Source organism: Grammomys surdaster, unplaced genomic scaffold, assembly GCF_004785775.1.
Source record: "Grammomys surdaster isolate TR1022 unplaced genomic scaffold, NIH_TR_1.0 174, whole genome shotgun sequence".
In the NCBI taxonomy this organism is placed as follows: domain Eukaryota; kingdom Metazoa; phylum Chordata; class Mammalia; order Rodentia; family Muridae; genus Grammomys; species Grammomys surdaster.
The window spans coordinates 2,607,446-2,630,008 of NW_021604622.1; the positions used below are offsets into that span (position 1 = coordinate 2,607,446).

At 42.1% G+C, this 22,563-nt stretch overlaps 1 protein-coding gene across 1 annotated transcript in view; it reads right to left on the reverse strand.

The window, feature by feature from the left end:
• Positions 1–7,939: 7,939 nt before the first annotated feature.
• Osmr (oncostatin M receptor) overlaps positions 7,940–22,563 on the reverse strand; it is a 42,785-nt gene continuing 28,161 nt past the window's right edge. The window contains exons 10-17 of the mRNA XM_028767569.1: positions 21,188–21,410; positions 18,589–18,768; positions 17,671–17,775; positions 15,647–15,823; positions 13,774–13,941; positions 11,264–11,345; positions 10,937–11,009; positions 7,940–10,310 (exon numbers count right to left, since the gene is read on the reverse strand). Of these exons, the coding sequence (XP_028623402.1) occupies positions 9,753–10,310; positions 10,937–11,009; positions 11,264–11,345; positions 13,774–13,941; positions 15,647–15,823; positions 17,671–17,775; positions 18,589–18,768; positions 21,188–21,410 (1,566 nt within the window). The 3' untranslated portion in view covers positions 7,940–9,752. The remainder of the gene's footprint in view (positions 10,311–10,936; positions 11,010–11,263; positions 11,346–13,773; positions 13,942–15,646; positions 15,824–17,670; positions 17,776–18,588; positions 18,769–21,187; positions 21,411–22,563) is intronic.

The window sequence follows — 22,563 nt, forward strand, 5'->3', positions numbered from 1 at the left end:
AGAGAGAGAGAGAGAGAGAGAGAGAGAGAGAGAGAGAGAGAGAGAGAAAGAAAGAAAGAGCGAGAGAGATTATATCTGCCTATAGCACTTACTACTTTGGGAAGATATCAAAGCTTTGTGATTGTCAGTATATTGGGGGAAATTGTCTATGCTTAAATTTATAGTGCTATTTGGTTTAACCATGGTTTCACCAACAGGTGTAATACATTTCCTTTAAGTACGTGTATAAAAGTAGACTTTGATGACAAAAACTACATGCAGTGCCAAGTGATTAGCATAGATGTTTAGAACTATTAAATTATAGCAGAAAGGGTTATGAATGATGTCAATGGTAATAGAAATCATTGAGAAAATTGTCTATAAATATTAGATATTACCAAAATGTCAATACTGTAGATTTTTAAGAGTTTAGAATTAATCTTAGTCATATAAATTTGTACTATTGATAGCTATTTAATAATTTGGAGGAGTTTGAACAGTTAAGCTGGTTGTAAACTGTGAATTTCTAATTGTAAATTGTCATTTCTAATTGAAATTTTTTCAAGAACAGATTTCAGCTTCACATACTAACTAAATACTGACAAATAAAAAATGAGAAATTTAGTATTTATAAGAAAATAGGCTCTAAAATGTCTTATACTTTTCTGTTTCTGCTTAGAGTATATTGGAGGAAGAAAATGTACCCCTAACTTGTGTTTCTAATAGAGTAAGAGTAGAACCATCCCATAAGACAGTGGCATTGCAAGGCTGGTAGAAGAGCATGCGCTGTTGCTGTGGTGATGTGTCCAGGTCACCAGGAGCTGTGTCCTCAGTAGTGTTCTGCTCTGACCCAGAGCTTGAGACAGTTGAAGCTGCATCCATCCCCGTGGCCAGGTGTGCACAGTGGGATGCCAGTGTGTGTGTAGACTGTCTAGTGCTGTTTCCACGCACTTTCAGAGGATGCCACTGATGCCCCGTTCAAAGCACAGATCATTAAGCAATAAGAAACAAAATTGTCTGTCATTCAAATTATAATTACGATTATTCTCCTGTGGTAAGAGTTAGGTGCTAATCTTGTGTGAGAAGAACGTGTGACCACTTTGGAAATATAGTTTGGAAGTAAAGTTTTCCCCCCCTCCTTTTACTTCTGTTTTGTCCCAAATCCACAATTCATGAAAGACAAGTAATTGTTTGGGAGCCGTCTAAGAAGAGCCGCTTGCAATGAGCACTCAGATCTTCCTGAGTGTGGGCTGGAAGAGCTCCACTTTCTCCAGACTGACAGAGCCTGTTGTTCCCATTGTCACTTCTCTTAACTTGGAGAGTGTCACTACACTGAGTCTCACTTCCAGGCCTGCCAGTGACCCTGAGGGCAGTGCTTAGGAAGACACAGACGTCTGCGCAAGTCTTTCTAAGAGCCGATTTCATTTCAGGTCCCCAGGAGGGTTCATTATAGTCCATTAATGCCACTCACAAAATGTGGGATTCCTCCCCTTTGAGTGTTTTTATAGTTAGGTGTATAACTCTGCCACAGATGCATGGATTGCACATTTTGACTTAATACTTAGTATGAAAAATTAATTTATGCCAAAAAGGAAACATATCTTACAATTTTCCCACTTAACTAGGTTGATCTAGCACAAAATGCAAAGTCTTGGGGCAGAGCGGGAGTGGTAAAAATTTTTAATGTATGATTGTTGAAAAATGTTCTATTACTGGCCTGTCAAAAACCCTAACGATGCATTGTGAAACAAATGATGTAAATTAAATTAGCTTTGAAAAGTGGTAAGGGATCATAAAGAGAATCTCAGACTTAATGCTCTCTGACCACATGATCTTTTTTTTTTTTTTTATTTAGTAATACGCTGCTACATTTTTGGAGGTTCTGGTGTTTGTAGGTCACTGAACAGACATTGAAATCTGATTTATATTGTATAACTGTAACATAGAAAGAAAAAGTATTTATATATTTTCCTTAAGAATATTTCATTGAGTTGTGTATAATTTAAATAAGATTTGTCCCCAAATGGTTTTTGCTCACTTTGATTTTTTTTGTTATTATTGTGGTTGTATTGTTTTTGTATAATGTGTACAGTTTATGTTAAGGGCATTAAAGCCTCCTGAAGCATAATCTTATCAAAGGGATTCATTGTTAATAAAATGTACTTAAAATTCTTAAACTTGTGGTGTTGGCATTATTTGAAAATTTAATGTGTCTCACTGGGCCTTGATGTGAATCACATGATGCTGATGTTGACAGGTGTGATTTCTAGTAAATGTGGCTTTTTGAATCTATAAATGGGGATGGTCTTACACCATGAAAAGAGGCCCCAACCGTACTTCCTTGGCATTCTTCCAGATTTAGTGTTACATTCTTACTCTTCAGTTTCAAATCATTATTGTGAAGGATTTGGACACAGACATGTCATTAACTAGAAGAGCTCTGGACTTGCTGAGGTAGTAAGGCCAGGCCATGTAAGTGCTGTGATGCCCATCAGTCTGCACACACTTGCCTGAGCAGATGGGCAAAGAGCCAGCTGAGAAACTCGCTGGGAGAGCCTGGCTCTCTCGGCTGATGGTAAAGTCTGTTCCTCACCTCAAGCAAACTTGTTGCAGGTGTTTGTGGACTGTGGACCCCTGTGTGTTCGTATCATTGTTCTCACCCTATTCTGTGTTTACCAGAAGTGTAGTTAGCGCCCAGATGAAGAGTATGCCTATTATCATTGAATAGGAAAATGTTAGGTTTTCTTTTTAAAACTTCTCCAGATTAAAGTATTCAAATAGCTGGAGACATAGCTCAGTGGTTTAGAGCACTGGCTCTTCTTTCAGAGGACCTGGGTTCAAATCTCAGCACCTACCTGGTGGTTTATAGCCATCTGTAATGCTAGTTTTCTCTTCTGGTCTCTATAGGTGTCAGGCATATACACAGGTATACAGGCACAGGATGAGGCAAACATTTATATACAAAATACTCAAACCACTATACCAAAAATTTAATGAGTATTTCATGAACTCATATATTCAAGGCTTTGTGGCTTTCTTAATGCTTATTTGGAGCACTAGGCCAATTTCATACATTCAGAGCTAGAGAGAACTCATGATCTTGTTTGGTGGCCAATTCTGAAGACTTCATCTCCATTTTACCCTTTGGGGTTTTAGAAATACTTCAGTATTTTCTAAGCCATTTGAGACTAAGCAAGCTTAGACAACGGAGTTTATTGTGCGACTTTTAGTCTGATTCAACTTAGTTTTCTTATAAAGACATACTTTGTAAATGAGATCAACCATGAGGTAGACACATGCAGACTCACCATACAGGGACATCTGTGCACATGTAGAGGCCAAAGTCAAGTGTGTACATCTTTCCATCTTCTTAAGACTGTCTCTTGATGAACTTGGATCCTGACTAGGCTATGGCCTGTGAACTGCAGGAATCTCATCTTACATTGTAAGCTGTCTGTTCACTTTGCTGACTGAGCGTTTAATTCATGTAGTCCCATTTGTCAGTTCTTGAAATTGTCTCTTGTGCTGTTAGAAGTCCTTTTCAGAAGTACTGTTAGAAGAGCTTGCCTATGCCTATATCTTAAAATGTTTTTGTTGACATTTCCTTCTAGTAGGTTGAGAGTTTCAGATCTACATTGGAGTCTTTGATTCATTTTATTTTTGTACAGAAAAACGGATTGAAAGCAATGGGATGTAATTTGAACCATACAGATAGGAAATTTTTGTTCTCTTAGCATCATTTACCGGGGCCTGTCTTTTCAGATATGTTTTTGTACCTTTGTCAAATATTAAGGGGCTGTATCTGAGTGGGTTTGTTTCTGAGTCTTGTGCTGTATATCATTTATCTGTGTGTCTCTTTTCGTGCCCATTTTATATAGTCTTGTTTTTATGGACTGAAGGTTATAGTAATTTATGGTCAGATATTAGAGTATCTCCAGCATTTGCTCTTTGTGTTAAGAATTGCTTTGGATATTCGGGGTCTTTTTACTTCCATGTAAATTTGAGGATTATTTTATCTGGTTCTATGAAGAATCCAATTTGAATTTTTATGGAAATTCCATTGGATATATTTACTAACAGTCATTTTTACAGCATTCTACTAATCCAGGCCCATGGCAGTATTTCCATTTTCTTTTTTTTTCTTTTTTTCTTTTGTTTTTTGTTGGGGTTTTTTTTGGTTTGTTTGTTGGTTTGTTTTTGTTTTTGGAGACAGGGTTTCTCTGTGTAGCTCTGGCTGTCCTGGAACTCACTCTGTAGACCAGGCTGGCCTCGAACTCAGAAATCCACCTGCCTCTGCCTCCCAAGTGCTGGGATTAAAGGCATGTGCCACCACTGCCCGGCTTATTTCCATTTTCTATCGTGTAAATGTAGCCTATTTGCCAGATATAATTGTTTTAGAAGCTTCCTGCTAAGAAAAGCTCATTCTTCCTAGTTCTTTCTGATCTCTGGCTGGCTAGCTCAAGTCAGCTTTTCTAGCTCGAACTCTCCAAGCTGACCAACACAAACTGGATTCTCTTGGCTTCTGACTGAATTGCTCTGTTGTGCCTCAAACTAACTCTAGCAGTATTTTCTAATCTTCTGGCTCCTTCTGTCTTCACCTGCAACCTGCCTCTGTAACACTGTCCCTGTAAAACTGCCTTCTCAGGTAATGCTATGTCCAGTTTTCTGAGGAACTGCCAGACTGATTTCCAGAGTGGTTGTACCAGCTTGCAGTCCCACCAACAATGGAGGAATGTTCCTCTTTCTCCACATCCTCGCCAGCATCTGCTGTCACCTGAGTTTTTGATCATAGCCATTCTGACTGGTGTGAGGTGGAATCTCAGGGTTGTTTTGATTTGCATTTCCCTGATGACTAAGGATGCTGGACATTTCTTTAGGTGCTTCTCGGCCATTCGAGTTTCCTCAGTTGAGAATTCTTTGTTTAGCTCTGTACCCCATTTTTTAATAGGATTAATTGGTGTCTAAAGTCTTAAATTCTTGAGTTCTTTATAGATATTGGATAGTAGCCCTCTATTGATGTAGAATTGGTAAAGATCTTTTCCCAATCTGTTTGTTGCCGTTTTCTCCTATTGACAGTGTCCTTTGCCTTACAGAAGCTTTGCAATTTTATGAGGTCCCATTTGTCAGTTCTTGATCTTAGAGCATAAGCTGTTGGTGTTCTGTTCAGGAAGTTTTCCTCTGTGCCCAAGCATTCAAGGTTCTTCTCCACCTTCTATTAGTTTCAGTGTATCTGGTTTTATGTGGAGGTCCTTTATCCACTTGGACTTGAGCTTTGTACAAGGAGATAAGAATGGATCGATTTACATTCTTCTACATATTGTCCTCCAGTTGAAGGAGGACACTTAGCTGAGGACCCAGCTATACCACTCCTGGGCATAAGAAGATGTGGCATAGCCAGAAGATTAAAAAATACAACTAGAGTTAGTTTGAGGCACAACAGAACAATTCAGTCAGAAGTCGAGAGAATCCAGTTTGAATTAGTCAGCTTGGAGAGTTTGAGCCAGAAAAGCTGACTTGAGCTAGCCAGCCAGAGATCAGAAAGAACTAGAAAGGGTGAGCTTATTTTACCAGGAAGCTTCTGAGACAATTATATCTGGCAAATAAGCTACATTTACACATTAGAAGATACTCCAACATACAGTAAGGACATATGCTTCTCTATGTTCATAGCAGCCTTATTTATAATAGCCAGAAGCTGGAAAGAACACAGATGTCCTTCAACAGAGGAATGGATACAGAAAATGTGGTACATTTACACAGTGGAGTATTACTCAGCTATTAAAAACAATGAATTTGAGAAATTCTTAGGTAAATGGATGGAACTAGAAAATATCCTGAGTGAGGTAACCCAATCACAAAAGAACACACATGGTATGCACTCACTTACAATTGGATATTAGCCCAGAAGCTTGAAATACCCAGATGCAACTCACAGACTACATGAAGCTCAAGAAGAAGGAAGACCAAAGTGTGAGTGCTTCAGTCTTTCTTAGAAGGAGTAACAGAATATTCAAGGGAGCAAATATGGAGACAAAGTGTGGGACAGAAACTGAAGGAGGGTCCGTCTGAAGACTTCCACCTGGGTATTCATCCCATGTGCAGTCACCAAAGGTAGACACTGATGTGGAAGTCAGAAAGTGCATGCTGACAGGAACCTGATACAGCTATCTCCTTAGAGGTCTGCCAGAGTCTGACATATTCAGGGGCGGATGCTCACAGCTAACCATTGAACTGATCAAGGGGTTCCCAATGGAAGAGTTAGAAGACTGAAGGAGCTGAAAGGGTTTGCGGCCCCATGGGGAGAGCAATCATACCAACCAACCAGAGCTCCCAGAGTCTAAACCACCAGCCTGGGAGCACTTAGGGAGGGACCCATGGCTCCAGCTGTATATGTAGGGGAGGATGTCCTTGTCGGGCATAGATGGGAGAGGAGATCCTTGGTCCCATGAAGGCTGGATGCCCAAGTGTGGGGGAATTTGAGGGTGCCCCACTCCAGGTGGGAGTAGGGGGCTAGGGGGCACATCCTCATAGAAGCAGGAGGAGGGTAGGATAGGAGGTTCCTGGGTGGGGGGAAATGTATATGAAATAGCCAATAAAAAATAACCTGCCTTCTCCCTCTCTCTTCCTCTATTCTCTGACGTCACCTCTCTTTCCTGTCTGTTCTTCTACTAAGAGTTGGGCATATCCTATCTCTGACTCACTCTGTCAAGGCTTTCTCCAGTTCATCACTTTGTCCCTCACTTAGACACCACTTTCAAAGATGGCTGCATCCTTCTACAAACTAACTTTACAGACATTGAGGCTGTAGGTGTGTGCTAAGGGTGTATCTGTATTCCAGCCAGATCATACTGTACTCCAGGGCACATCTGTATTCTGGTCAGATCATAAAGACCTAAAAGGTCTTTGGATGTGATCCCTTGCTAGAGCAGCCATGTTGCTGGTTTTAAAATTCTTCTACACTATTATCTTCAATTTCTAAAGTACTTGAAAATTAAGCTCTTTCGTTTCCTTGGTTGGGTCTGATTTTCTTTTTCTGCAAGTCCATTATTGGAATATAGAAAAGCTGCTGGGTTTTTAAATGTCGACTTTGTATCCTGCAACTTGCTGAAGGTGTATACCATATCTAATAATTTTCTCATGGAGTCTTCAGGGATTGATACCTAGAATATATAAGGAACTTTAAAAGAATGAAATTATCAATAAATGGGCTGAGTAGACATTTTTAAAGGAGGAAAAAAAATCTGGAAAAGTGTATAACCGTAGCCATCAGTACAAGGCAAATTAAGAGCTTTAGGATTCCAAATCAAGCCAGGAGATTTCTGCTACTGAGAAAGAAAGCATTGATGAGGATGTGGGGTAGAGGAACCCTTTGCAGTAGTAGACAACTACAACCACTATAAATGTCAGTGTGGTGCTTCCTTAAACTGCAGATAGACCCAAACATACCGCTTCTGCGTGTACACCTACCTGGCACATACTTAAATCAGCATAGCACGGAAATATTTGGGTATCTGCTCATCACTGTTCTGTTTACAATAGCTAGCTAGGGAACTAGCCTAAAAAGCCATCAACAGATGGATAAAGAAATTGGGACATGTTCACATTGGATTTTATTCAGCTCTAAATTGTATGACACCTTCAGGGAAATGGACAGAACCAGAGATCATTATGTTACATGAAATAAGCCAGATTCAGCAAAATAATTCTTTGTCTCAAAGTCTAGTATTACTTCTGTTGCTGTTGGGGTGAGGACTGTAACACAAACATGGGAAGGGGACCAGAGGAGGGAAGGATGAAGATTTAGAGTGTGATGTGCTTCTGAACACAGGTGTGAGCTGAACAGATCCTTTTTAGGTTGAAGGGATCAATTTACATTTTTGTTAAGTTTGTGAGGTGATTTTTTTTTCTATACTCAATAACTGTTAAGTTCTTATTCTGTTAAGGAAATTAAAACAATGTGTTCGTGAAATGTTTTAACTTGGACTTTATTGAAAAAAAGCAAAAAATAACTAGTGTTGTGTAGATTGTTTTTTAAACAAAATTGAAATGAAAAAAAAATCACAAATCAATGTCATTAATATTTCTGGGTGCAAGTTTCCAGTGAGAAATCCATTGACAGGAAAATGTAAACAGAGTATTTGCAATACTGAGCAAAGTCTTTTCCCATCCAGACTATTCAAGATACTGCCTGGTCCTAGTTTAAGTTGTAGCCATGTTTTCTAGCAAAGGCTTGGCATGTAAAGAGAAGATTGAACAGCTTGTGTAGAACATCTGTGGTTGCTTTTATTATGATCTATGGCCACATGCTGTAACACATGCTATAGCGCTTAACAGCTGCATGTGTGCACAAAGTCATCATTGCTACGACACTTAGCTAACAAGACAAAAGGGACACCTCTCTACCTTGTTCTGCAATGTGACAAGCATTAAGAGGAAGGAACCAACGTATGTGTTCAGCTGTTACGTATAGTCATTCCTCTACGGCACTTTCCAGGAGTTGATTACAGGAGCTGTGCTGTTACCAAGATAGGCAGGAGTTCAGGCCTTACCTAAAAATAGCATTGTATGCAGTGGGCATTCCTCCCTGCCGTGCCTAGTACTTGATTTGTGTAAGTGCTAAGGAAATTATTAATACCTTATTTAAGGAATAACAAGAAAAATCTGTGAGTTTAGTACAGACAATTGGTTTTTCTTGAATATATTCTTTCTGAGGTTGGTTGAATCTTGAGGTGGAACCCACAGATAGGACCAAGTGTATTTTGTCAAAAGACATGCTTTGGGGCCAACACAACTGACCTCTACAGTTTAAAGTTCTAGCTAAATTATACCCAGTACTGGGGCTTTAGTATTTTAGCATGACAGGAATGTGAGACAGAATCCTCATGAACCAGACAACCAAGCATGCAAAGAGCAGAGATTAGCTCATGAAATAGGTCATCTAGACTCAGCTTTGTGTGGGGTATATTATATATAAAAGGCATCACTCAATGAAATGTCCTTTTTTTTTTTTTTTTTTCTGTTCTGAGGTAGTCAAAAACAAAAGAGGAAGACTGGAGTCCGTTGAACAGGTTTCAGTCACCTGGATAGCAAGTCTGGAGTTTTTTGCAATCAATCCTGTTTTACTGCAGTAAAACAGTCAGGAGGCCTGTGAAGAATCTCCTGTCCATTTGCACATCTTACTAGCTAGTTTCAGTGTAGGCACAAAAAGAGTTCTTTTTACTTTATCAGTGACTACAAGTTCTCACTTTAAGATACGGCCAAAATCTAGTTTGTAACCTTTCTATAAAAAGTGATAAATCTACATAATGAAAGTAATCTCTTGTGGCATTAATCAAAACATCTGATCCACTTGTTTTGCCCTTAAAATATTAAGTGTGAGATGAAGTTTACATGAAGATGTTTTCTCACTGCAAACCAAAATCCTAGGACCATAGCCGAGTTGTGCAGTTAGGAGGAGGTAGGCTCTGTGAAATGACTCTTGTATACCCTGTGTCAAGCTCAGGGTTACTGCAATAAGGGTGAGCCTGGAACAAAAAATTAACAAGGTCAACATGCTCCAGGATCCTGCCATTTCTAAGGAAGCCTTCAGGATGAATATCATATTGTATAGTTCTGGTCTTCAGTCTGTTGGTCTGTAGTGATCGTTCATAAATCAGCACTGCAGACAATGAGTGCCCCAGAACCAAAGTCCAGGGCACGTGGTGTTGGCATGGTACCAGCTACATCCCCCAAAGTGCCTGTAGTGTATGGTGTGCATTTGTGCTGCTTGCTGTTTACTGTTCACCTTGGCCTACTAGGATCATTGAGGTCAAGCTGTTATTTTCCATCAGAGAAGGTGATATGAGGCTCCCTGGAACTGCCATTTGCCTTTTATACTCTGAACCATGCACTGGTGTGGGTGGATTCGTGGCAAGCCTGTCCTTGTCTCCACACATGGGTGAAGCCAGCTGGGACACATAAATCAAGCTAGTTTCTTCAGTCGGACTTTCGACCAGGGACTTCATGTAGTCGTTTTCTAATACATTCTGTAACTTGTTAGGTGGAGCCAATAGTCTGAGTTGGTGTGGTGTGTCTTTTAGGGGTCCTGGAATGAGGCCATGGGAATTGGAGTCAAAAGCTGACTGATCATAAGTAAAATTCTCAAAGAATACACAGGGCACAGGGCTAGAGGAATCCTTTTCCATTGGCATGGATGGAGGCTTAGTGGGTATATCTTCCGTGTGAAGTTTCCCAGAGCCCACACACTGTGTCTTGCTGCCTTCTGCTTTGTTTATAACTTCAAGGACATCTGGAATGCAGTCTTTGACGTTCATTATTAAGTGAGGATTCTTCTGCAAAGGAATCAAACATAGATAAGCTAAATGCACAAGAGGGAGTATCCAAATGTGTGTACAGTGTGCACTGAGAGTTTCCCATTTCTTCCTGGCCATATGTTAACTTGAAGATTGTGACAAAAGCCAGATGACTCACCAGGACAGAACAACTCATTTCTGTCTTAGGAGTCTGTGTCTGACTCCCAGTTGGATGATGCCTTCCTCTCTCACCACTGACTTTTCTGGAAGCCCACAATGAGTAAGATGCAATTACATTTGTTTGGTCTATGCTGGGATCAAAACCAGGGCTTCTCTCCATTCTGCCACTGAGCTGTACCCTAGTCCAACCTGCCTTGCTGCTGTGTTTGCACTTCTAATTTATCATCTTTTCCTGAAGAGGTATAAGAAAGCTTGATCAATATAGCCTCAAACCACAATGAATTCTTTCCTGTCACACACACACACACACACACACACACACACACACTTTCAGGTTTTTGAAAGAGAGTCTTACTCCATAGCCTTAGAAGGACTCTATAGACCAGACTAGACTCAGGCTCACATAGGTAGGGACCACAGGCATGAGCCACCAAGCCTGGCTGTCCTTCACTGGCATGGTACACATACAACATCACCACATTTACCTTGGATTTTATGAGTGACAGGATGCTGCTCTTGTACGGATTGGGAATCTCAGGATAGCACTTCTCCTTCACCCTGGAAGAAGGGCGAAAAACAAAACTGATGAACAATTCAGTGGGACCGGTACGGGCGAGCACTCTCAAGTATGCTCAGACATGAGTCATCTCTTCCCCATCTATTCACTCAGAAGGCAAGCTTGTCAGCTAGATTACATATGCTCACCTACATATCTTTGTTCTTTCCCTCATTCTTTCCCCCATATGGTTCCATATCCCTTCTGTCTTATGGTCTGTTTCTAACTCTTGACTAAAGGCTTCCTGTCCACTTACCACTGACTTTTCCAGTAACACACAATGATGCTGAGCAAGACACCGAGGGTCATGGGAAGTAAGATCGGCAGCAGCATATGGGCTAAAGAAGAAAAGGGAAAGCAATCGTTTTCACATATGCATTGACCTCCTTAAAAAAATAAATGGTTATGGGGGTGAAGAATTTTCCATGTTTACTGATCCTCAACTACATGTAATTATCCAAGACTCAGTATGTGGGTTTTTTTTAATCAGTTTTAATTCTGAAAAAGAAATCACTTTTCACAAAGGGACTAGGTCTTATTTATTAGATTTAGAGAAATTTAACTGGGTGGAACTTATAGGGAAAATTCAATCTGAATCTTGCCTGACTAGGAAGAGAGACGACCAATGAGGCTAGGTATAGTGGTACATACCTGCAGCCCTCCTAACATCCAGGAGGTAGAGCAGAAGTAGCAGGAGTTCAAGGCCAACATGGGCCATATGAGACACCAACTAATGCAGGGAGCCCTTTGCTGTGAGTCAACAAACACTCCATAGTTCAAACTCATTAAGTCTGATAGAAGGTAGAAGATACCATGACTGCCCAGTTTCTCACTCCCTACCAGAGGTACTTTAAATATGCTTGGCCCATGGGAAGTAGCACTGTTAGGAGGTGTGGCCTTGTTAGAGAAAGTGTGTCACTGTGTAGGCAGGCTTTGAGGACTCCTAGTGCGCAAGCTCCACCTAGTGAAAAAGAGACCCTCCTCCTTCCGGCTACCTTCAGATCCTTTGGATTCTTGGCTTCCCCAGTACCAGGTCTGCCTGCATGATGTCATGCTTCCCACCATGATGATAATGAACTGAACCTCAGAAACTAAATGTTTGCCTTTATAAGAGTTGTCTTGGTCACAGTCTCTCTTCACAGCAAACTAAGACACTATCTTAGCTCTGTGGTAGGTGGGAGTATTTTTCTGCCTCTTGCCGGGGTGGGGGGGCTTAACCACATGCCTTATGGTGATCAATGGATGATAGCTTTGGTCTAAGGATGGGTTTCAAATACGCTTGCATAGCCATTCTCTTCTTTCTCCACTATGAAAAGAATATGCCAAGTGTACTGCTGCTTTTTACAAGTGACTTTATATGAAAAATACCTGCGCTAGACCCAAGCCCTGAGGTCAGTGTGGCCCAGTCAGCCAAGCCATGTTGACAAGGAATCTCTTATCAGAAAAGAATTTCAGGATGAGCCAGTTGAAGTAGAATTGAAGTTTATCCAATTTATTATAGATTTTAAGCATTAGGATTTTTTTTAAAGTGTTCAGAGAGGAAGTGCAAGACACTCAAGAAGGTTGATATGTGCTTCTTTAAGAAGCATCCCAAGATTTTCTCCCCTGCGTCCTTCATCTGGGTTACATCCTTTCTCCATCTTTCTGTCAGTGACTGGCAGGGTTCCTGTTAGAAACGCAAAACCCATCTTTTGCTGTCCACTCTCTTGTTCCCAGTTTGAATTACTTTCTTTGATCCATAATCGTGTGTGTGTGTGTGTGTGTGTGTGTGTGTGTGTGTGTGTGTGTGTGTACAGGTGCATGTGGAGAAAAGAGAAAGCTACTATCATTCATCAGGTACCATTTACCATGCTTTTCGAGTCTGTCTCTCACTGGTCTGGAGGTGACCAAGTAGGCAATTCAGACTGGCCAGTGAGCCCCAGAAATCTCTGTCTCCCCCTTCCCCACACACACTGGGCTTTCAAGCAAACACCACCACTCTCAGCTGTTTACATGTGTTCTGAAGAACAAATTCACGCTCTCATGCTTAAAAAGCAAGCACTTTATCAGATGAGTTCTACCCCGTGACTGTGGTGATGGTGTTCGATTGACTCCTAGACATAGGATCCTGGGGTCAGAGGGTTTAAGTTTCAAAAACTTCTCCTCATTTCTTTTAGAATTGTCATGAAACTGTCTCCTGTAAACATTTATCCCGTCCCCGCAGCAGAACAGGATGCCTGCCCTTCCCTTTGGGATGCTTGACACTTTAGTCTCCGGACTCTGGAAGTGGGCTCCTGGTTGTGTTACCAATCAGACTGATTCTAAAATTCTTCTTTTGAGGGAGCTGATCCAGTATTCACGGCTTGATCTAGTGCACACTACCAACCTCTAAGTATCCCCAGAAGCCCTAGCAGAGTCAAAAGTTGCCAGTTAGCCCAGAAAACCCAGCCAGAAGGAAGGCTGAGGTGGAAGGCTACCCACTATCATCCAGGGCCTGCTCGAGTGAGAAACCAGTAGCTCTTCTGATGTCAACTCTAAAATATGCTGTGACTTTCAAGTCACCCTAAGACTGACTCCCAGAGACAAGAAGTTTCTAGATCATAATGGGTCAGGTGACTGCTGACTTGACTTGGGATCTGAAATAGGATTCTGAATAACATTTATGTGTGGAAGGGAGAAAAGGAAGTGGGGGCTGGAGAAAGAGAGAAGAAATCATTGAAGCGTCCTGATCTGGAGAAAGCATAGGAACGAAACCTTGAGGGAAACACTTGCTTTGGAGAAACTCACAGCGTGCATCTGGAGTTGTGACCTTTGTGAACGTTTCATTGGGTCCCTGGCCGGCGCTGGTATATGGAGTGACAAAAAACTCATAGAGGGACTCCGGCCGAAGATTTTCCACGGTGAGTGTCTTTGTCTCTGAGCCATTGATGTCATATTTACAGATCACTGAATTATCTATGATTGAAACACAACATTAGCAAGAAAATCATACTCAAGGTGTGGCAGAGCCCTGCTTGTGACCAGTTAGTAGAGTATTCGCCCAGCTGACACAGGCCATGGACTTAATTCCCAAAATGCTAGACACCAGACATGATGGCACATGCCTATAATCCCAGTAGGAAGAGCAGAAGCTTGAGGTCGTCTTCAGCTACACAGTGAGTTCGAGCCAGCCTGGGATGCATGCCTTCCTGACTTATTAAGAAAAAGAAGGAAAGAAAAGAGTGTGGCAGAGACCTTGTGCAAGAGCCAGGTATTGATACCCCTGCTCTCTTGGTGCCATCAGCATCCTTAAGCCAACCTCAAATCAAATAATAGTCTCAAAATTTTCAAGGTGTGCCACAATAAGCAAAATATCCGCTAAGCAGGGAGTGGCAATAATACAGGTAGAGAGTTCCGCCAGATGTAATAGGCGCACACAGGGAAAGTAAGATCGCACCCGAGGTGTGGCTTACAGACAGACTTCTTACTCATAGTACGTGGGAGGCCGTGCATTGGGTCCTCAGCACCACAAGCACATGAATAAATCTAATACCCTTTGACAAAGTATCTTTTTTGTTTATTTTAGGAGAGGCTGGGAAAGCAAACAGCTTTTCAAAATAAAAGGGTTTCTTTAGGGGCTGACAGTCAGCCCCACATCATTTTTTTAATTGGATATTTTATTTACATTTCAGATGTTATCCCCTTACCCCATTTCTCCCCTCCCCCCCCCCCCCCGAGCCCCCCCGCGCCCCCCGCCCCCTCCTACTATGAGGAGGTGGTCTGACCTCCTACCCCCCACTCACACCTCCCCACCCTCGAATTCCCCCACACTCGGCGTCCAGCCTTCATGGGACCAAGGATCTCCTCTCCCACCTATACCTGACAGGACCATCCTCCCCTACATATAGAGCTGGAGACATGGGTCCCTCCCTAAGTGCTCCCAGGCTGGTGGTTTAGACCCTGGGAGCTGTGGTTGGTTGGTATTGTTGCTCTCCTCATGGGGCCACAAACCCCTTCAGCTCCTTCAGTCTTCACTCTAACTCCTCCATTGAGAACCCCATGATCAGTTCAATGGTTAGCTGTGAGCATTCGCCTCTGTATATTTCAGGCTCTTGCAGAGCCTCTAAGGAGACAGCTATATCAGGGTCCTGTCAGCATGCACTTCCTGACATCCACATCAGCATCTACCTTTGGTGACTGCACATGGGATGGATACTCAGGTGAAATGGTCTCCAGACAGCCCCCCCTTCAGTTTCTATCCCTCACTTTGTCACCATATTTGCTCCCTTGAGTATTTTGTTACTCCTTCTAAGAAGGACTGAAGCACTCACACTTTGGTCTTCCTTCTTCATGTGCTTCATGTTGTCTGTGAGTTGAATCTTGGGTATTCCAAGATTCTGGGCTAATATCCAATTATCAGTGAGTGAATACCATGTGTGTTCTTTGTGATTTTTTAACTGAATTAAAATTCCTCTCCCTCCACTCACAGCCCCCTTTGTTTCTCTATTGATTGTAAATTGGCATGGGAAGAGCATCAGCCTGGTCCCCAGCCTGGCCCTGTCACGTAAGGGGCCTTTCTGAGCTTTTTTCTAACTCTGCCTATGGACTCAGCCTCGATTTCATGGCTCCCAACTGTGAGATCTTTTGAGTCTAAGCCAACAACCAAGAGAGTGAGCATCACCTGGAAGAAGAAGAATCCTTTCCCAGTTTTGGTTGCACTGCAGCTCCTTGGATTTCAAATACACGTGGTACCCTTTTATAAAACCAGACTGGAAGTCACTGGTGTAGTGTGACCAGTTTAAAACGAGGGAGTTAGGGGTCAAGTTATCAATCCTCACTTCTGGATTCACCAAAGGAGCTAGGAAAGGAAGATGGGGCAAGAACAAGTCACGATGTGGGAATGGTCTCGGAACATTTGTGCAAACTAAACACAGACCACAGGCAACTGTGGATGCTGAGCTCCTGTCAAGGGGTTTTATCGCTTTCCCTGGATATTGTGTACCAAGACACACACAGTTCTGTGTGCTGGGAAGGAGCTGAGCCTTTCACAGTGAAGACATAAACACATAGATTCAGTAATTTGTGGAAAAGTCAGAGGGAGAAATGTGAAAAAATAAAAGGTCTATCTTAGGCTTGGTCCTGGCCTTGACGTCTCAACCACACTTTCTGAGCCAGAGAATCTAAAGACATGAAGAGGAAAAGACAGAAAAGGCAAAGTATGTTTAAAAATATGAGAGGGAATTTGGAGAATTCAGTTCCAGGAACAAGGCAATATGTGTTATCAGACACTCTAGAAACGTACCCAGTAAATCCTGTTCTGCACCCCACCCTCTCTCATACACACACACACACACACACACACACACACACACATATATATTTGGGCACACACATTTGGGCACAGTGTCTGCACACAGAGACACATTCAATTGACATGCCCCTCCCTTTCCTCTTTGCCCACCATGAATACTGGATCAGTTCCCCCAAAGGAAGAATTTTAGAGTCAGTCTGATTGGTAAAACAACTAGGAGTTAGCTTTCAGAGTCCAGAGACCCTAATGCCAAGCATTTAATTGGGAAGAGCTGGCATCCGATTCTGGTGCTGAGAAGGGGGTAAATGTTTATAGGAGGCAATTTCATGACAGATCTAAAAGAAATGAGGAGCTTTTTTTTTAAGCTGAAACACTTTGACCCAAGGATTCTATGTTTAGAATTCAAACACCAACATCGTAGGCATAGGTGATAGCTCACTTGGTAAAATACTTGCTTTTTAAGCATGAGAGCCTGAGTTTGTTCTTCAGAACACATGCAAACAGCTGAGAGTGGTGGTGTTTGCTTGAAAGCCCAGTGTGTGTGTAGGGAAGACAGAGATTCCTAGGGCTTGGTGGCCAGTCAGTGTAGCCTACTTGGTGAGCTCCAGGCCAGTAAATGAGGACTCAAAAGGCATAGTATATGGTACCTGATGAATGATAGTGGCTTTCTCTGATCTCAACATGTACCTGCACACACACACACCACACACACACACACACACTCACACACACACTCACACTCACATATACACACACACATACACACACACATACACACACACACATATACACACACACATACAGAGAGAGAGAGAGAGAGAGAGAGAGATTGGTTATGGATAGAGACAAGGATTTTAGCTAAATGATCGGGCACAAGAGAATGGACAGCAAAAGAGAAGTTTGCAATTTGGAACCACAAGCTACTTGAAGATATATTTTACAGTTTCTAAGTGAAAATCATTGCAGTCATTCTAAATTGTCCAAAAATAGGTGGTTTGGCATATGCAGAAGGGTTCTTTCCCATCATGGAAGTAGCATAGTGGTTAAGTAATATTTTCTGGCATTAATCAAGAAAGAAGTTAAATAACTTTGTAGAGCATCTCATTTTTATTTAAGCGAGCATATTGCTATAGAGAAATGGGTATCAGTGTTCAATAGACTAACTGGATATTGACTATTGGTGGTAAAATTAGCAATGGTTTCATCCTCTTTTATGTAAGGTTTTATACATCTCCTTTAATGAAGATGTTTCATTTATATGATTTTAAAAACTTAGTACCATTTTTTAAAATAAATGGAACCATTAAATTAAATATGGCAGCAAAACCTTTCTAAACACAAAACCGTGGCCCAGCACAAGTCTTCATGAGTCATGCCAAATGCCTTCTACTTACCCAGTTCCTGGGTGTATCCTCTTTGCTTCTCTATTAACCGAGCATTCTGTTCCACAGATCTTTCAAAAATTCTGAAGTTGTAACGCACCCCTGGTTTAAAAGCATCTAGAGAAAAGAAGTCAAATGTTTTTAAGAAGACACAGCAACACCATTTGTGCTGAGTAGGAAAGGATGGATGGTGAGCAAGCATCTCCTAGTAGTTTCTCTCTCAAGATCTTTCCATTCTTTCCTGTGGAGTTTCCCTCCTTCCGCTAGGCCTTAGAACTTTCTGTGTTGCGAACACAGTGCTGTCTCCGGTCTATCGAGACTGCCATGTTCTCTGGAGCCAGGATCGTCAGCGTGCCTCTCCTGTGTTCTCAGGCTCCCTCATCTGTGCTCTCCTGCCCCTGAATCTTGCAGGGCTCTCCATCACTTTCTGGATTGACATGATTCCCACACCAGTCCTTCAGCCTCTGCTTCCTTCTTAGGCCACTCCCTTGAGCCCCTTTGACCTCCCTATAAGAGCAGGCATTGTTAAGTTGTAGATTCATTGCAGGAGGGGAGAATTCATGCCTAAAAGTTCCTTGAAACTGCAAGCTGATTCTGCTTCCATCAACTCTATGCCCTAAATGTCCCAAGTTTGTGCTGTTCTCTGCATCTGCCAAAGCTTTCTGCAAGCGGTTCCGATGTCCCTCTAATTTAGCAGAGACATTTATTAAAACCTGCACTATGGGTCTACATTTCCATACTTTGCTGCAGTAGATTTTAAGTTCAAAGTTCAGAATCCATTCCCAGTAAATTCTGATCTCTGAGCAACCACACTAGACTCGTCACTTCAAAATCGCTAGCCTAGCACAAAGTATCCGTAGAACAGAACTGAAGTCTATGATGAACTTCCTGCAAGAGGGATATGCAAGGAGGAACCCTGAGAACTCTCACCTGAGGTGATGATGGTGCTTGTGGTATTGGGACCTAGCTTCTTCCATTGCAAATCACAGTGCTGGTCCTGAGAATGTGCACACCAGTCCACAACATAGCCTGTCGTGTCTCCAGATACAGGCTCCCAAGAAATACTGAATGCATCCTTCATACCTTTAATTGTTTTTTCCTGGACCTCTTCTGTACAGAAACAAATAGAATAATACTTCTGATTCAGTTCAATTTTTTTTTTTTTACATCTTCCAAGGAAGGAAAGAAACCGACACTTGCAATGTTTGTTTATGGCTTTGCTTTAAACTGTCTCTCAAGGGCTTCTGTACCTAAAGCATTGGTCCGAAGATTGTGACACTCTTTGGAAGCAGTGAAACCTTTCAGATGTTGACACTGGAAGACTGAAGTTAGATTACTGGGCGTGCTATGAAAAAAGAGACCCTGGCACAGTCCTCTCTTTGCTTCCCAAGTTCCATGAGCTTTTGTTCTAGCACAAGCTACCCACCATGATACTCATCTTCCCAACAGCCCCAAAAGCAACAAATTAACCAACCACGATATCAGTCTCCACAACTATGAACCAGAACAAACTTTACCTTCTTATAATTTGTTTCCCTCTGGTACTTTGTCATAACAGTGGGAAGTTGACTAACACAGTATCTCACAGGCAAGAGCCTATCATTTCTATAGAGGATTGACTACAGGTGTTCCTCACTATCTCTAGTCTTCAAATCATGTTCCAACCAGCAGCTTGCTAAGCAGTAGGACCCTAAGTTTGGGATGTCTACTGTACATGGTTCACTTGTAACGTATTGGCAATGTTTCACTTTCAAGAGCGCCTCCAGCCAGCCTTGATGCAGCTACAAGCAAACAGAAAACACAGGAACCTTGCTAAGAAGCTTGCTAAGGACACCTCTCACCACCCCCAGCCAAAATAAAAGCATAGAGTCACAAATTACTAGCAGCCAAGCTTTCCTGCTCGGCCATCCAACTGTCTTAAATAAACAGTATGTATTTTAAATAAGCCGTATGTGAAACATCTCGATGAATCCAGCACAGGTTTTTGTTTGGGAAATGACAACAGTAAGTGACAGATGACTTGTAAGATTGCATTTTCTGGTTGCTCAGCCAAAGTGGAAAGGGTTGGAGGAGACCTCTGTGTTAGGGTGACAAAAGCTCCTCCATCGATGGCCTTTCCCAGGTCACACTCAGTCTTGTAAAAGTCATGAAATAAACCTCCTTGTTCCCGCTACTCTGAGTCTCCAGTGCTCTTAAGGAGTGAGGGCCCACATTTCTCGCATCTCTGAACGAATGAAGAGGAAATGTCAGTTTCGGTGTGAGACAGATCCCTTTCTTTGACGGAGGGAGGGGAAGAAGCTGTGTGAGTCAACTTCAGCTGAGAACCAGCACACTGAAGAAAGCAGCTCAACAACAACTTTTACTTTATGCCTAGAGCTGCGCTCCTGCCAGGGAACAATGACCTGGAAAGAGTAGCAGCATCTTTCTTCCATGCAATGATTAACTGGTAATTAGAACGTCCGAGTGTAACAGGATGCCCAGAAAAATCTGAACTGTGGGTTTTAGTGAAATTTTGTGGTAATGGATAAAAATCTTCAGTCTCAAGTTTAAAATGTGGCCCTACTCCAGAGCAATAGAGCATATTTCCCATAAGACGGTCTTTTTGAAAACAAAATACCTTCTAATATGGTTCACTTAGCCTAAGCTTAAACTGAACTGTAACTGAACCATGCAATCCTCCCTAGCCCCATGAGAAGGTGCTGGCATCTTTACAGCAAGAACTGCAAGATGGCATTATCGCAAGGTACATTAATGACCTCAGCAGGTCAACTCACTTCTGGCTTTTGTTATGTATACTGTTTCTTGGCAGGAGACTAGGGATGTACTATGCCCAGACTTTCTATGGCTCAGTCAAGGAGGACATTAATGTCACTCTTAGATTTAGATGTGAGATCACTTCCTCTTTGCCCAATCCTTAGTTGGCTGAAATATTAGCAGGTTATCATCTGTTGTTATTCTACAAACTTGGCCAAATTACAATGTCTCTTGAAAGAGTATGTCAGCTCTCCTTAGGATAGCCATGATATTCATGGGCTCCTCAGCCCCACCACTGTTTTGTCTCACTGTGGTCTCACTATGGAGCAGAGGCTGGCCTCAAATTCGTGATCCTCCTGCCTCAACCTCCTAAGTATTGTAGCTACAGGCATGTTCCATCATGGCTGTTCCATAAACTCTTTATAGATGATAAGAGTTGGCAAATATTGGTTACTGCACAGTAAATACCCATATCTCCTAAGACAAAGTCTCTAGAGTGCTGTCTTGACTCTCAGGGATAATTGCTGTGAGACTGCATTCACTCACATGAATTTTAGATCATCCCTTAAGTGTGTGGAAGCACCCAGGGACAGAGTGTGCTGGGCCACAGTGAAAGGACTGTCATATTGCAACCTGCTGATACACCCAGCTCTGAAGGAAGTGCCTGATCACACACACATGATTGCCTCAAGTTATGGCTTTGTCTGTCACTATTTGGAAATATCATCAATATTTCCCCCAAGAATGGAAGTCAAATTGACCAAGGCTGACTCACCATGTCCAGAATCTTTAGAAAGGACCATCAAGGACTCAGGAGATGCCCCCGCACTGTTGTTGGCTGTGATGTGAATCTTGTAAGGATGCAGGTCAAGACTCAGGTTTGTGCTAAGGGCTGGTGCCGGAACAGAGTAGTGTTCTGATTCAGTTGGTTTGGCTTCATTTTCTACAACTATGTTATAGGATATGATTTTGCCATTGGCCTGTGATTTTAATAGTGGCTGGAAAAGATGATAATCCTTTCAAAATGGGCTTTACTCTAAAATTACTTTCTCATTTCTTCCATCCCTTAGCTGCCCAATCCACATATACATAAGAACACACACACACACATATATGCACATACCTGTGTGCACACACATATGTACACATACACTACCTCATTCACACATGTAAACATATTAGAACAAACGTATGTCTCTCTGTGTGTGCACACACATGCACACACGCACATCAGCACATTCATAAAATTGAATAGAGAAATCATCTCAACACCAAGCTTAGAATCAGGCATGTCAATCTAACTGAAGAGAGCAGAGACAAAAATCATTTAGAGATTATATTAAAAGATTTATACTGTATCCAGAGAGCAGGGACTGAGTCAAAAGTCAAGAGGAATATAGATTCCTTAGCTCCAGAGGAAATAAGATTTGAAAGGCAGCTAAGAGAAGGCACAGGAGTGGAACCAGCACTCAGAAGTTCATGTAAGAAGAGCCTGTGTCCTGGCCTTCCTTTACCTGTCCTCTCTCACACTGACCTTTGCCCCCTAATTTATATTCTTTCTTCTAGAAGATGCTCATGATTGCAGAGAAGTCCTGGCCCTCAAAGTCCCAGGTTAGCATCCATTAGAGCTTCCTGAGGTCTGCTCTCCCTGGAACAGACTATGTCCCACTCTGTGGACCCTTAGATCTCAGATTAAGCGGTAGTTGTTCCCTCAGGCTGGGGACAGAACTCAGCAGAGCCACACATGTATATGCAGAGACCCAGAAGACTGTACCAAACTCAAGGGGAGAGGAAAAGTTGGCGAGGCTGTGACAATGGATGAACAATCTCCTATTACCATGTTTTGGCATGAGACATTGAGGAATCTCAGAGCCCTGAATACAACGTTGGTCTTCCAGGTTGTCATGCAGTGGATTGGGACAGGCAGAAGGATAATGTTGATCTTCTATCATAAATTAATAGCTTGATTTGAAACTTTTGTATTTACATATCCATAATTCAAAAGCAGAGTATGTGACTCTAGACATAGCTCTTTGTCTTGAGCCTTGCAAAAGTTATGCGGTAGACCTAAGTAGAACATTGAGGAAAGATTCTAACAATCACAAGCAGCCATCAGTTGGGCTCAGGGAAATTGTAGCCTGAGCACTAGGG